Source organism: Echiichthys vipera, assembly GCF_963691815.1.
Source record: "Echiichthys vipera genome assembly, chromosome: 10".
NCBI classification, from domain to species: domain Eukaryota; kingdom Metazoa; phylum Chordata; class Actinopteri; order Perciformes; family Trachinidae; genus Echiichthys; species Echiichthys vipera.
In genome coordinates, this window is record NC_139835.1 from 7,137,075 (window position 1) to 7,152,882 (window position 15,808).

At 40.5% G+C, this 15,808-nt stretch overlaps 1 protein-coding gene across 1 annotated transcript in view; it reads right to left on the reverse strand.

Moving 5' to 3' along the window:
- The window catches only part of slc4a3 (solute carrier family 4 member 3), a gene marked incomplete at its 3' end in the record, with an annotated part of 48,454 nt that extends 42,208 nt beyond the window's left edge, over window positions 1–6,246 (reverse strand). Inside the window, exons 1-4 of the mRNA XM_083922332.1 lie at window positions 6,198–6,246; window positions 4,933–5,183; window positions 4,598–4,785; window positions 1,332–1,558 (exon numbers count right to left, since the gene is read on the reverse strand). Coding sequence (XP_083778458.1) covers window positions 1,332–1,558; window positions 4,598–4,785; window positions 4,933–5,183; window positions 6,198–6,231 — 700 coding nt within the window. The 5' untranslated portion in view covers window positions 6,232–6,246. The remainder of the gene's footprint in view (window positions 1–1,331; window positions 1,559–4,597; window positions 4,786–4,932; window positions 5,184–6,197) is intronic.
- Window positions 6,247–15,808: the final 9,562 nt, after the last annotated feature.

Here is a 15,808-nt window from a genome sequence, read left to right on the forward strand (position 1 = left end):
TACAATTCTGTGTTTTTCTGTCAATATGGGGTGCTGTGTGTACATTAATGAGGAAAAAAATGAACTTAAATGATTTTAGCACATGGCTGCAATTTAACAAAGAGTAAAAAATTTAAGGGGGTCTGAATACTTTCCGTACCCACTGTATACCAACCATGCTAGACAAAGCCATCTCACAAAGATCCCCCCCCACAACGTTGTTGTGGCCTGGGAGAAAAGTAAAACTGAGTCATCTCAGAAGGTAAATTTAGCAACAGAGGAAAGTATGTCCCAGTCCCCTGCTCCAAAACTTTTATTTCTCAATAGCAATGAGAAAATATAATTTTTCAGTCAACTGGCGAAAGTGGCAGAGACATGTCATCACTTTGAGAGAGAGTAAAATTCCACCACGTAGCAACTGATTCAGATGTTATCCCTATTATATTCACAGATAGGTAAACACTACCATACAATAAATCACTGCTTTGTTTGTCCAATACACCCCGAATAGCAACAGCTTAAAAAATGACCACAGAGTTAAAGCGACACCACTTTGGTATGAACTAATCGTTAACCTCGTAAAGTTTAGGAAGATTTTTGCAGTTTTGTCGTGGGTAGAAGAAGAAGAATTCCTTTTATTTATCCCTCAAGGGAAATTAAATTTTTTTGCTCTGTTATTGTATTATTCATGTTACACACACACACCAGCCCGAAATACACAATTGCACAAACAGGACCTATAGACATGAAATTAATGGAGAGATGTCAGAGCAAGTTGGCTGCCAATGGATCAGCGCCCCGAGCAGTTGGGGGTTCGGTGCCTTGCTCAACAGCACCTCGGCAGTGCCCAGGATATGAACTGGCACCTCTCCAGCCACCAGTCCACGCTCCTTAGGTTCACACAGGGACTCCAACCGGCGACCCTCCGGTTTCTAGCCGGGTCACCTATATACTGAGCTACTGCTGCCCAAAACATTCTATTATACTGCTGTACCTGAATACTTGTCCAACCAGGTCTATGGAACATTTCTAATGACCTGGCAGGGGCCTGTCTAAATTGTATTGCCATCTCAAAGATTGCTCCTGTCATGAGTCACTTTGTTAGTGCAGAGGGTACAGAAACCATAGCAACAGTACTTTTACTTCCAGCTCTCTTACACGGTAGCTTGAAAAGAACTCTGCAGTCTGTATTTGTTTGCTTTTTGGTGAAAAATGTGTGATTACTGTCTCTTCGCTGTGGACTGACACTGACACTGGCATGTTAACATATGAGCACAATGTCACAATGTAGCTTTAAGTTATAATTCAGTAAAATAAAGATTAAGTAATGCACTCAATTATTTCCCTCTTACTTTTCATGTCATCCAGGTCAGCGCTGGCTAACATCTGGGCTTCAGCCTCATCAGTGGGCACTTGCTGGTAGATGGCCGTCTCCAGAGCAGTCATGCTGCCGATGCAGATCCGCTCCCGCAGATCGTAGTTACTTCGCTGAGCGCCTGCCAGGCGATGGTGGACAGGCTTCCTACGGAACCAGCCACGGCCCGTGGTTGAACTTGAGGGATCTGGTCCTGGAGGAACACTGACAATAACAAAGATAAATGTGTTGAGAAGTGGGAAGTAAAACTTCAAACGTCAAAATATTAAAATTTAGAGAAACAAATCTGTTACGTTCATGCACCTTTATAACTGCTGTATGTAGGCTTTGATTAACCTTATTTTCTTTTCTTTTTAAGTAGTAATTTTACTGGTTTTATTATTATTATATATATACAGTATATACATTATATATATATATATATATATATATATATACTGTTTATTTAGGTTTTTACTTTTTTATTTGTTGTTTTTAAACAAAGGCAGCACGGTGGTGTGGGGGTTAGGACTGTCGCCTCACAGCAAGAGGGTTCCAACTTGGCTGAAATTTGCATGTTCTCCCCGTGTCTGAGTGGGTTTTCTCCGGGTTCTCCAGCTTCTTCCCACAGTCCAAAGACATGCAGGTGTTAGGTTCATTGATGACTCTAAATTGGCCGTAGGTGTGAATGGTTGTCTGTCTCTGTTTGTCTCTATGTGCCCTGCGATAGACTGGCCTCCTGTCCAGGGTGGACCCCGCCTCACGCCTGATGTCAGCTGGGATCAGCTCCAGCCCCCCGCAACCCTGATAGGGACAAGCGGTTGAACATGGATGGATGGACTGTTTTAAACAAAATGTCCATACGTTATCTAACAAAATGTCAATGTTACTTCTGATTGAAGTGCTCTGTTGTGCCTCTTGGATGCATTACTGTCCCTTCACCAGCAGAGGGCTTCACAACACAGCAGCAGGCGGGGATCTCCTCACCAGCCCTCTGAGTCATCCTCCGCTGTGTTCACTTAAACACAGCAACACAGTTCCTTATGGCCCATGCATGGTGGGGTTTCTGTGCTTTTATCTAACCAGGCATTAGCAGAGACAGACACCTCTGTCACCATTCGGGCCCTGGCCTCCGAGCAGCAAAATTCATACATACTTTTACAACTAAAGAAAAACAAAACAATGAATTCACATTCTGATGTTTATGCATGTGTTCAGGCAAGGAGGTCTTCTTATATCTAGGATTCAGCTGGAGACATTAGTGACCCAGCATAGTCTTGAGAACTATACAGGTTATTAATGTTGCTTTGTTTGATACCCACATTCCATTTCCTACTAAGCATTTGCGCTGCTAATTTAAAGTTTACACAACATAAATATCAAACGCCGTGCTCTCATCTGCTCTATTCTGTTTTATGCATGATTGTAGCCTATGCTGCACCCATGTTATAAGTGTTTGGTGGAGGGGTCAATTCCAAATTTAGAAGGCAAAATAAACCTGTGAATATAAATTAAATTATCTTTAATCCATCTTTGGTACCCTCTCTTACTATTGCCAATATTTCTCTCTGGCTGACAGGTAGTAGAAATTTGTCAAACAGTGCACTACAAACATTGTCTGTGTGTGAGTTTAATCAGTCAGCAGTAGACCAATCCAAACGGCATATTCAACTACAGGTAACCATAGAAATGTAATTCTGTGTAAAGTTTGTATTTTACAGTGCGTAACCTGAACGAATTTCTTTCGACTGCACTTTGGCTAAGAAGATTATGGATTAAAAAAAAACACTTATATTCAGCACTCACACACACTATAGATCGGCTTATTTGAATAACTGGCTCTTCTGGTTTGTACCCTAATTGTTGAACGCACTTATTGGAAGTCGCTTTGGACAAGAGCCTCAGCTAAAGGAAATGTAATGTAATGTAAATGTAAAGAATTTAGTGATGAACCCATAGAATATCACCCAACTCTGCAGTTCCTCTCAGCTCAACAGAGCATTTTATCATCTTCAGGCTGATGTTTGGTTTTATGATCCCCAGCTTTACTTCGTTCTCATTTCCCTAATCATCCAACCCACAAGCAGCTGTTTACAGCAAAAAAAGGGTAGTTATAAACCCGCTGTTCACTATCAGCACACCAACAAACGGAAAAACAGTTACTGAGACAAAATTAGCAGCAAGTCATTAGTCGCTAACTTTGTCTAGGCTAGCCAGTGGACACAGTAGTGCATTTAGCTGCTAAAAGACAGATATTTGACAGATATGGTGACTAAACTAAACCATAGAGGAGAATCAATTTTGGACAAAAATTAATCAACAGAAACACAACTCCAAATTAACGTTACTAAATATTTGCTGGATGTGTAAAAAAGCAACTGTTTGCTACCATGTTAGCCACAACCATTGTAAAAAGACAAAAATGTATCAGTGTTGTGTTTGCAGCCTGTCCTGGCCAAATTATTAGATTTAATAGGTGTTAATTTGCCATTTACTGTACATGGCTAGGGATAAAACAATCTGTATGGGCTACTGTAGGCTTTTTTCATGACAGTGACAGCAACACTTTGGCTCATCAAACACAAAGGTGTTATAAACTAATAACGTGGAGGTTGTTGGTTTTTTTGGTCACGTGGGGGAAGAAGATTAAGCGTTAAACCCCACAAAAAAGAATCATCTTATACGGTTCTTGAGGCAAACATGTTAACAAATATAAGGACTACATCCAGCAGACACATAGCAACATTAGCAGTCATTCTGAGTCATGTTCCACCAAATCTTAGGGGAAATATCTGGTACTTTAGCTGCTGGAACAAATGAGTCAGAAATTTCACCAGCTATATCTGGTGAAAAATCAGACTTATAACTGTCTGCTATTTGGTGCTGGGCATAGAGTGCACAGTAAGTTTATAATGATTTTTTGTACTGAAACAACTCCTGCTGCTGAAAATAAAGCTAATAAGACATTATATGTGCGGCCTGGACAGCAATTAGCTGAATGATGCTTAGCAGAGGTGAGAGGAACTGCAGAGTAGGGTGATAATTCTCTGATTCTCACTACGAGCTACAGCTTCCACAGTATAAATAGTAATTTTATTGTTTATATGAAAATATTGATGATATAATATAATATTGCAGTTTGTCCTGAATACTCTCTCTTAACTGAAACAGTGTAACTGTAGCTACATGAAGCATTACTCTGATTATAACCCTTGCAGGCTACAGTCTTCAGTACAAACAACCAGAGCTGTTCTCTTAGCTGACCTGTTGCAAGCCGCTTCATCTCCATGCACCTCTTCATTCTGTCCGAGAACAGCGATTCCTCCATTATGAGCTTCCCCCTTTATCAGAGCAGTTGCGGCTTTCCGCGAAAATGAATTTTCTTCGTCTTCCGTGTGGAAGGAAGTGAGCGGAAGAGGTTCCTCCAAGTCCTCTTGGCTCCCCAAACTAAACTGAGAGGAAGAGGAAGATTAGTGACAGGGGAGGAATATGCTAACCAGGGGTTATAGCTTGTAGGTTGTCACTTAGCTAAGCATTCCAACACAAATACAGTCACAGCTTTGCACTAGAGGTTCCACGGTTCCTCAGTCCTATTTTACCTGTGGTTGGATATCAGGTAGCTCTGTAGGTGTGGCAGCCACTCCCTGTCCGTCCGTCTCAGACTCGGCCTCTTCCTCGTCTACCTCGTGGATGGTGGGTGTAACATCAGAGGGGGGCAGAGAGGTCCTTCTTTTCTTCCGTTTCTTCTTGCGCCTTTTGTCCGTGCTGTGCACCCTCTTACATAAACGCTGGGGCAGGGGCAGGTGGGTGGATAAGGGGTGGTGTGTATGGTGAAATGTGTGTCTGTGATCTGTGGTTAACAAAATAAAAAAAAATTAAACTCAAAATGACATCATGGTATCAAATGTTGACTCTCCTGACTGTGTGGAAGATAGCATCATCCCCTAGGGGGATATCAGCAGCATCAGGGAAGGTGATTGTCAGAATTACTGTCACACAATGTTCTTGGGATAATAACTGGTTTCTCCCCAAACACTGGGCAACATTTCTTATCCAAACTGTACATTTAATTGAGGTAATCTTAGCTAAAACACAGAAGCATTTGCCTCACAATAGGCATTCCAACCATGACTAATAGTAATCTTGTTTAAGAAATCCAATTATCCTTCACCGTTGTTGTTGTTATTACAAGAACAATTACCCAGCCTTAGCTACAGATTCCATTTCATAAAACATAGGGGGAAAAGTGCTATTCTAAGAGGATATGCTCTCTCCACTTAATTCCTAGTTAAACAGACAAAACACAAACATAAGCTTTTTAATTAACATGTAATAAGGGAGATATGCACTGTAAATAAGCATCAAAAATACGCAATCTGCAATAATCCACCAATAAACTTACACTGAAAAATCTTAACACAACGCAAGTCAAACTATGGTCAGAATCAGACTAATAAACAAATAAAGACATGCATACTTAAGTTGATGACATAATTATAATTATTATATATTAATATTTTTAATGTTAGTAGCTCTGTAAGGCTGTACTATAAGGGTGTGGTGCTAAATGCTCATGCCGGCAGGTATAATATGCCAATAGGCACAAAACACTAGTTGACCTGACGATGATGGGAATGTCATCTATTTTTGCATATTATGTTGCATGAACTTAGTTATAAACCATTGTCCGGAGGTATAGGACATGAGAATCCAGTAGAAGTCAGTTTCTATAATGTTACTCCTCTGAACCTTGGTTAGGACCTTGGTTTATAAATTCAGGTATGAAAAGGCCCTTACTGTGTTGTAATGCAAGTACAATAGGTATAATGCATAAAGGACATGTACACAGTATATAGCAGCTTACATTCAAAGTCTTTCTCAGTGTAGTGTCGGCCCATCCTGTCTCCACTGGTGGAAGCAGAGTCACTGATGATGTCTCCAAAGCGCTCCACAGACAGTGCTTTCTCCCAGTTCTCCTCCTCTTCCCCTTCTTCCTCCAGTTCCTCAACTGATCCTTCCTCATCTTCCTCCTCCACTTTCACCTGGAAAAAGATGGAGAGCGAGAAAGCTTTAACCTGAAAAAGCACTGGGTGAAAGAGTAGACCAGGAGAGTGCACGGCGAGATAAGACTTGCAAGAGAGCCGAGGCTGTGAAAAAAATGGGTTTCACTCTGTCGAGAGCTCTAAAAGGAACCAGATAGAAGACAGTCACCATTGCTGTGAATTTGGAACTTGGCTCTGATATCAGCCACACAGGAACCAAATTCATGCTAGGTTTGGGATATGGGATTTTTGATACCAATACCAGCTTTAGAGTGTAATTCGCCGATTAATGATGAAACTGGATGACAAAAGCATATGCGTACATTTTCTGTAATAAGGGAGTAATTTGATCCTCCAGATTCTTGTAAAATTCATTACAAAAACCATCTGGGCCAGGAGTTTTGCCTGATTTTAAGGAGTTAATGGTATTACTTATTTCTTGGGTAGTTATTGGAGCACCCAAGATGTTAAATTCAGAATCATTCAAAGATGGCAGTTTACAGAGGTCAAGAAATGTATGTATTGACGAGACTCTAGCAGGTGTTCGCGATGAGTATAGAGATTCGTAGAACTGTTGAAATCGGGTGTTAATCTCCTTAGTATCTCCTTAGTATCCTTAGTAACTTAGATTTTACCTTGGAAATAATGCGATCGTTCTCCATTTTACGCAGTTGCCAAGCCAATAATTTATGCAGTTTACCAACAAATTCAAATTAGCAAGAGACTGCCAACATATACCGGCAACACGAGCAACATGCAGCAGCATATGAGCCGCCACCACAGTGACAAGCAAAGTAACAAGTACATCACCACCTGCATGAAAATTGCCGAAGGGGCAAAGCACCCTGATGAGAGGCTCTCCTCTCCCCCATAACAACACAAGAGCACAAAATGACCAGGGCCATTTGTTTATTTATTAGGAAATTAGTTATTTCATTTTCCATCGTTGAAAATGAGCGCTTTTGGCTGTTGATGAACACGCTGGAGCCAAGATACCGCATCGCGTCACGACAACACTTCAGTCAGGTGGTGGTGCCAAACTCTACCAGGAGGTAAGAGCTCATGTGGCTGAGGTTCTCCAGAGGGCTGAGGGCTACTATGTCTACAGAGATTTGATGTTTTAAAGTTTTGATGTTATTATATTGATGTGGGATTTGTTTTTAAAAATCCAGTTTGTAATGTAAGTGAAAAACTCCTTCAGTTGCACTTTTTTATAAGACACAAAAACAGTGTTTAACAGTATTTCTGTAGAGAAAGGACCTCTTTATTTGGTAAAGATTCTATATTATTTTTTTAATTAACATATTGAATTACACCAGTTAACACCGGGTAACTTTAACTTAACTTTTTTTTTCCTACGAGTAAAAGATCATTTTATTTGGTCACAATTTGTCTGTAGCTTATTTTGATTTTTTTTTAAAAATCGTATTGTGAACAAAAAATTGTGAACCGTATCGAATCGTGAGTTGAGTGTGTTGTTACATCCCTGCCGATACCTGATATATCCATCTGGCTCTAATTAATGCTTAATGAAAGAAAAATCCACCAATTCTACAGTACAGTACATATGTATTATTTTGAAACTGTCTAAACACACTGTATGCAAGTAGTTTAAATTGTGGATTATAAAAAAACCTGCCAAACAGGTTTATTTTTCCTCAGCCCTAGTTTGATCCAAATTCTACCACAGTTGGCCCCAACCCATGTATTGGCTTTGCATTTATCATAGAAGAAAGCAAAAATTTGTGCTTTCAAAACAATCCTGTTTCAGTACAATAGGCACACAGTGTCTATACGTTCTGCACTTCATGTATGGGGGACATTAAATCAATACAACAAAGTGCTAAGCAGCAAAGAACTGATGCACTACACAGTCCCTGGAGACAGCAGAGGCTGAAGGGAGTGTCCTACCAGAGTCATTTGGTGCCTCTGATAGGTCAAATCACTGGGACAGGCCGCTTCCTCTGCCTCAAAGGTGAGGAATGGTAAGCACTCTGGTTACTGCTCTGTGGTCTCCGATTTCTCAGAGCCAGGGCTCCATTACTTCCTAATTACCAGTGGGATGGAGGGACAGGATACGTTTAATGATCGAGCTACCTGCCTGCACAAAGCAGAGGCAGATGAAGCCAGTATATAAAAAGGTAGAATTTTAAAATGAGCGAGCAGTAAAAGCCTTGTTTTCACTGGACCACTAGCTCAGTTTTGCTCATTACTTAAGGTGCCCTATATTGCTGCGAACCAATCCTAGTTTAATTTCAACCTCTGCTCTGGTAAGCACCGTTTATCAGTGGAAGACACTGCATTTAATAGTCCTAATGGAATGTATGAGGGAATAATAGTCTTAACGGTGAAGAGATTTCCTCTAAACCTGCTTTTGCTTTGCTCAAGCTCCATTGGAAATGACTCAAAACTCTTTCATGTCAGCTTTGAAGTCTGTTTGGGTGGAGGGACACAGGAGGAGGGCAACCCATGCCAGGTGGTGGAGGCACTCTATGAGGCACATTTGGATGCCAGACAATTGAGCACAGCAATTTTAAAGTACACTAAATTTTCTCCACAGTAATGTTAAGTCATATGAGTAACACAAATGGAAGATTCATTCTGAATTTAAAAAAATCTGATGGATACAATAACACCAAGTCACAGTGAAAGGGGAGTTAAAATTCACACCTGGGGACTTCCGGGGTCACGGAGCGAGATGGCAGCGTAGAGTAGAGCTCCTGAGTCGATTAAAGAAAAACTACCCCCTCAACTATGAAAGAATAGAGAATTCAATTTTAACACTAACACGAAATGAGTGGGGGACGAAAACAGAGAAGTATACGGAAAAAAATGACATCCAAAGACCAAGAAGACGATTTTGAAGACGAGTTAGCCGACGACGGAAACAGCGACCCTAAACAACAACTCGGCTCGGTGCTAGACGGCCTCGCGAGTTTAACGAAGGAAATACGAAACCTCAGGAGGGAAATGAAAGAGGACCTCTCAAAATTCAAAGAAGAATTTAAAGAGGAGATGAGGAGAGAGTTCGCTGGCTTCACAGAGGAAACAAACCGCAAAATGGCAGAAAACATCGCGGAAATACAACAGCAGCGAAAAGATATCAGTGAGACACAGGAGCGTATTTCAGAGCTGGAGGAGTGGAACACGGACGCTAAAGAGGCCATTATTACGCTACTAAAACAACAAACAAAACTACAAGAAAAGTTGACCGAGGTTGAAGGACACGGAAGACGATGCAACCTAAGAATTTATAATGTAGCCGAACAGGATAATGAATCAGTGCCAGAGCTAGTGGACGGGCTCCTCCGCCGGGAGCTCGGGATACCGGAGGGAACTGAACTACACATACAGCGGGCACACAGAAGCCTGGGGAAGAAACCACCACCGGGAGCAACCCCGAGGTCCATAGTGGTCAACTTCTTGAAATACGAGACCAAGGAAAACATCCTGACCAGAGCCTGGAAAGAGAAAATACAAATCGATGGGAGACAGATATTTTTTGACCACGACTACCCCACAGAGGTGATGAAAAAACGTAAATCCTACTCGGAGATTAAAAAGACTCTAAAAAACAAAAAGATCCGCTTCCAAACTCCGCTGAGCAGGATTAGGATCCACTGGCCGGAGGGTCCCAAGATCTACAACAGCGCGGAAGAAGCAGCGAAGGACATGAGGAACAGAGGGCTGGAGGTGCTGGAGGGCCGCGGCAGCGACCCCCCGCTGGAGGAACGCATCCTGAGGTCCTCAACATGGCAGCGCGCTGGAAGGAACCCGGGGATAAATGGGGGAGACACCGCCACGGAGGAACGCCGAGAAGCTGGGAGCCGAGCGAGGGAAAGGCTACAAGTATTTAGGAAATAAACAATGGATAATAATTAAAAAAAAAAGAAAAAAAAAAGAGAGAAACAGAAGACCGATGAATGCAAACTCAGTTGAATTTGTGCGGGAGGGGGAGAGAACCCACAGGAAACCCAGGACAATAAAATGTCTCCTATTTTTGAGTTAAGGCCTCCACAGCAGCTGGTGAGTAAATAGATCCACTATAACGGAACAGATAACCAGTTTACTTTGATATTACACTAAGGGCTATAGCGGGACCACTTGAGTTACAGTTAACTTTTGTGTTATGATTCTGACTGGGACCTCTATCTTTATTTTGCATTTTACTACACTCAATTCAATAGGAAGGGTTACATTGAAACAGACTCTAAATGGGAAGTTTCACCAACCCCCCCCCCCCCCTACCAGAAATACAAGACTTCTCTAATGTAACAAATTAATCGACATGAAGACCCATTGAATTGTTGGACTCATCTAGTAAGATAGGAAGAACCTTTCCAGGTAGACTCCAACTCACTAGGGGGGGCCCTTTGGACACCAAAGGCTATCCCTCACTCCCACCAACAGGGAGACAGGGCCTATGGGGAATATGGTCCTTTTTTGTTTGGAAGTTCAGCTCCAGGTTCTGTGTTTGTTCTTATTATGTTCGTAAGGAAATGAGGGGTTAATAATATTGCAGTGGAAGGATCACGTATCACAGCAAGAGACAAAAACTATGCAACACGATGACATTAAGGTGGTGTCACTAAATATTAATGGCCTCAGCAATAAAAGAAAAAGAGGTAAAGCTTTAACTAAGTTTAGAAAAGAAAAGATGCAGATTATTTTCCTACAGGAGACACACCTGACACGAGAGGAGCACGAAAAGTTTAAAAAATTAGGATACAGAAATTCATTTGCCAGCTCCTTTGGCCAAAATCATAAGAGAGGTGTGGCAATACTGATTGTTAACACGATAAAGTTTGAATTGATCAAGGAAGTTGTTGATAAGGAGGGAAGGTATATCATGATTAAAGGGAAATTAGAAAACCAACTGGTGACGCTATTCAGCGTGTACGCCCCTCCGGAAAGCGGGAAAGCTTTCTTTCAGAAAATATTTGACCTCATAAATTTGGAAACGGAAGGGACATTGATATGCGGCGGGGACTTCAACGTGGTGTTAAACTACAGGCTGGACACAACAAGTCTAAAGAGAAATAAAAAACAAGTTAATAGATTTATGAAGGCGATGTTGCCAGAAATGAACATGTTAGATGTATGGAGAGAACTCCACCCAGTTGAACGGGATTATACTCACTACTCGGCCCCCCACGCAATGTACTCTAGAATTGATTATTTTCTAATGAACAAAGGAGATATATATAAAGTGAAAGAATGCAGGATTGGAGTAACTGATATATCAGACCACAGTGCAGTTTACCTAGAAATCAACCTGAATAGCAAGAGGAGAAATACAGTATGGAGACTTAACGAAGGTATACTGAACAACAAGGGATTAGTTGAAGAATTAAAAGGGGAAATAATTAGATATAGGGAGGAAAACGATAATGGGGAAGTAGATCCAACAATCTTGTGGGATGCCCTTAAAGCTGTAATAAGAGGGAGGCTGATTTCACACACAGCTTATGCCAAAAAAACCAGACTGGAAACGTACCAGAAACAAATTGAAGAACTAAGTGAATTGGAACGCCATCACAAGCAGACAAAAGACTCGAAAACACTTAATCGGATAAAAGAAGTAAGGAAAAAAATAGACGACATCCTGTTGGAAGAGGTGGAAAGGAAAGCTAGGTATACAAAACAAACTTACTATGAGGGAGGTTCTAAAGCCACAAAAAATACTGCGAGACAGATAAGGAAACAACAAACACTAAACCATATATATAAAATAAGAGATCCTAAGACCAATAAAAACCTATATGAACCAGAAGAATTAGAACAAATATTTGTGGATTACTATAGTACATTATATGCACAGCCAACCTCAGTGGGTGAAGAAGACTTAGGAAAGTTCTTAGATCAGTTAGATCTGCCAACAATAGGTACAAAGCAGAATGAGATGTTGACCTCCAAAATAACAGCAGAAGAGATTGAAAAGGCAATTAGTCGGGCAAAATCAGGGAAATCACCAGGAGCTGATGGACTGGGTGCCTCCTTTTATAAAACATTTAAAGGGGAATTAACCCCACTATTATGCAACTCATTTAACTATAGTCTCGAAAAAGGCAAACTCCCTCCCTCATGGAAAGAAGCTATTATCACTGTTATCCCAAAGGAAGGTAAAGATAAAGAATATTGCTGTAATTACAGACCAATATCATTACTAAATATAGATTATAAACTCTACACCTCCATCATAGCCAAGAGATTAGAGACATTAATGCAGGATTTGATTGATGAGGATCAGACTGGCTTCATTAAAGAGAGGAAAACACAAGATAATATAAGAAGGACTCTACATGTCATTGAGAAGATACAAAAGGAGGGAGATAGTGTAATTTTGGTAAGTATAGATGCGGAAAAGGCGTTTGACAGTGTGAATTGGGCATTTTTATATAAGGTCTTGGAAAAATTTGGATTTAATGAGGACTCTGTAAACTGCATTAAGTCAATATATCAGGAACCAATGGCAAGGATCAGAATAAATGGTAGTTTGACGAAGCGATTCATACTGGAAAGGGGAACGAGGCAGGGCTGTTGCCTCTCTCCAAGTCTCTTTGCGCTGTTTGTCGAACCATTAGCTCAGATGATAAGGCAGGAGGGAGAAATTAAAGGGGTGACAATAGGACAGGAAGAGCACAAGATAGGGCTTTTTGCCGATGATATATTAATTTTCTTAAAACAACCCAATGAAAGTTTCCCAAAAACTATGGAACTATTAGAGAACTATGGAATCTACTCAGGATACAAAATTAACGTCACAAAAACACAAATTCTGTCAATAAACTATTCTCCATCCCAAGAGTTAAAGGATACATATAAGCTCAAGTGGAATGGCAAGTCAATAAAGTACCTAGGGGTAAATATCACAAAAGGACTGGACAAACTGTACGATGCGAACTACACAAAAATAAGTCAAGAAATTAGGAGAGACTTGGAGAGATGGTCAATGACCAACTTTGATTTCGGCTCAAGGATAGAGATAGTTAAGATGAATATCCTACCAAGGCTTCTGTATCTGTTTCAGTCACTACCAGTGATTATCCCACAAAAACAGTTTATTGAATGGGATAGGTGGATATCGAGATTTATATGGGGAGGAAAGAAACCCAGGATCAGATACAAAACTCTGCAGCTGCCAAAGGGCAAAGGAGGCCTGGCCTTACCCAGCCTTAGGGAATATTACTACGCCGCACAAATAAGACCTCTGATACACTGGTGTAATGACGAGTTTGTCGCAAGATGGAAAAGTATAGAATTAGGACAAATGGACATCGAAACACGACACTTAATAGCCCACAAGGGATTATTGCACAAGTTAGGTAACCAATTAGATACTATAACCAAGACTACAATAGAAATATGGAACAAGGTTGTTGAAAGATATAAATGGGAAAAAGAGGTAAAGATTCTGAGTTGGTTTGCGTCTGACCCAAGGTTTGTACCTGGTGTGATTGATAAAGGGTTTAAACAATGGGGAAAAAAAGGCATCACAGCATTCTGCACCATGGTTGAGCGGGGGAAGCTGCAGAGCTTTGAAAAGCTAAGGGATAAATTTGGTTTAGATGAGCATGATACATTTCGATACCGACAGATAAAGGACTATTATGAGAAGGAGATAAAAACTGACACCGACAATGAAGTTATTAATGTTTTTTTGAAAGCCTATGAAGGGAAAAAGTGTAAAGTAATCTCAACTTTATACAAAGGTTTGCTGTCTTACAGAAAGACCTCATCTCTTTATATCAAAGAAAAATGGGAAAAAGAGTTGAAGGAACGAATTACAGAAGAGGAATGGTTTGTTATCTGTAAAACGCAGTGCTCGTCCACTAGCTCCAGGAGCTGGAGAGAATTCAACTGGAAAAATACGATCAGGTTTTTTATAACCCCAAACATTAGGAAGGAAACTACAGGTAACCATCAACCATGCTGGAGACTATGTGGAGACATGAATGTCGCCCATACGCATATTTTTTGGTCCTGCCAAGGGATAATAGGATATTGGGATAAAATATGGCGGGGTCTAAGAAAAATAATAGGATACGAGATACCGAAGTCATGTAAGATACTCTATTTGGGAAATCTAACACAAGACATAATACAAAAAGAAGATGAGTATCTTGTTAAAGTTCTACTATCTGCTAGTAAAAAAGCCATTACAAGGTTATGGTATAAAACGGAACCACCGACTGAGGAGCAGTGGGTGAGCACTGTGGAAGAAATATATGTAATGGAAAAAATTACACATAAACTACGACTTCAAGAGACACGATTTCAGGATAAATGGGAAAAATGGACGGATTACAGAACACAGGACACCACCAATACCACTGGACAATAATGACACAGATACGTGATTTGCCGCCTTATGGAGCTGTGTGAAACCTGACATTGTTACTGATGAAAAGAAACTCAATTAATAAGCCTTTAAAAAAATAAAAATAAAAACACGCACGAAGAGGACACCACCACCACCACCATTGGACATGAAGACCACTGATACGAATGTGATTGTTTGGAGAAGTATGTGAACCCTGACACTGTAATTATTGTTTGTAAATTTCAATAAAAAATAAGTTTAAAAAAAAAAAAAATTCACACCTCCCTCACCTGTGCTGTTAGATCAGGCTTTTTGTTTTTTTGTAAATGTAAACTTTTTCTACAACTGAAAACTAAACACACACACTTACAGTGATACTGCTTTGCAAGCTGCCCACTAGGTTAGTCATGTGTGGTTTCGCATGATGGGCATAGTTGTCGAGTTTCTCCAAATCACAGTTGATTGGATACAGTTATGTGCATGCCCCTGAGGTCAACAAGAGGTCAATTAAATGTATTATAACTATGTCCAGGAAGACAGAAGTGAGGCATTTTGCTATTAAAATGCTCAAATGTGATTCCTTCTTTGATAGGGGTGTCACCATTCCCCAAATCCACGACTTGATTTGACTTTTGATTTATTCTTTTTTTTTTCAGCACTGATGGCTATGACACAATGAGAACCCCTAGATGGCAGAAGGGTACTTTAAAGCAACAATCTGAGAGTTTACGAGCTGCATTTCTGCCTTTTTGCTGCTACATTGTTATCTTTCTTGTTGCATCAATGCCACCATCAGCAAAACCACCAGCAGGAATGTACAGTATATCAGGTAACCTGCAAGCTGTAATGTGCACGTAAGCTTTCTCGGTGGAACCTACTCATAACAACAGGGCTCCACAGCCCAACAGTGTTCCTTCATGGGATGGGTGCCAAAGTTCCATCCTATAAATTACATTAACAGTTTCCAAGTCCGCAATTAGTTTGGGTTTTTTATTCATTTTTCAACAGAGCAGTTTCACAACTGCATAGCACTATAAACAGGAGCAAGCTTTTGAAACTAATTGTTTTTGGTTATGTAGCGACGCAGTTGTATGATTGAAAAGTAGAAAA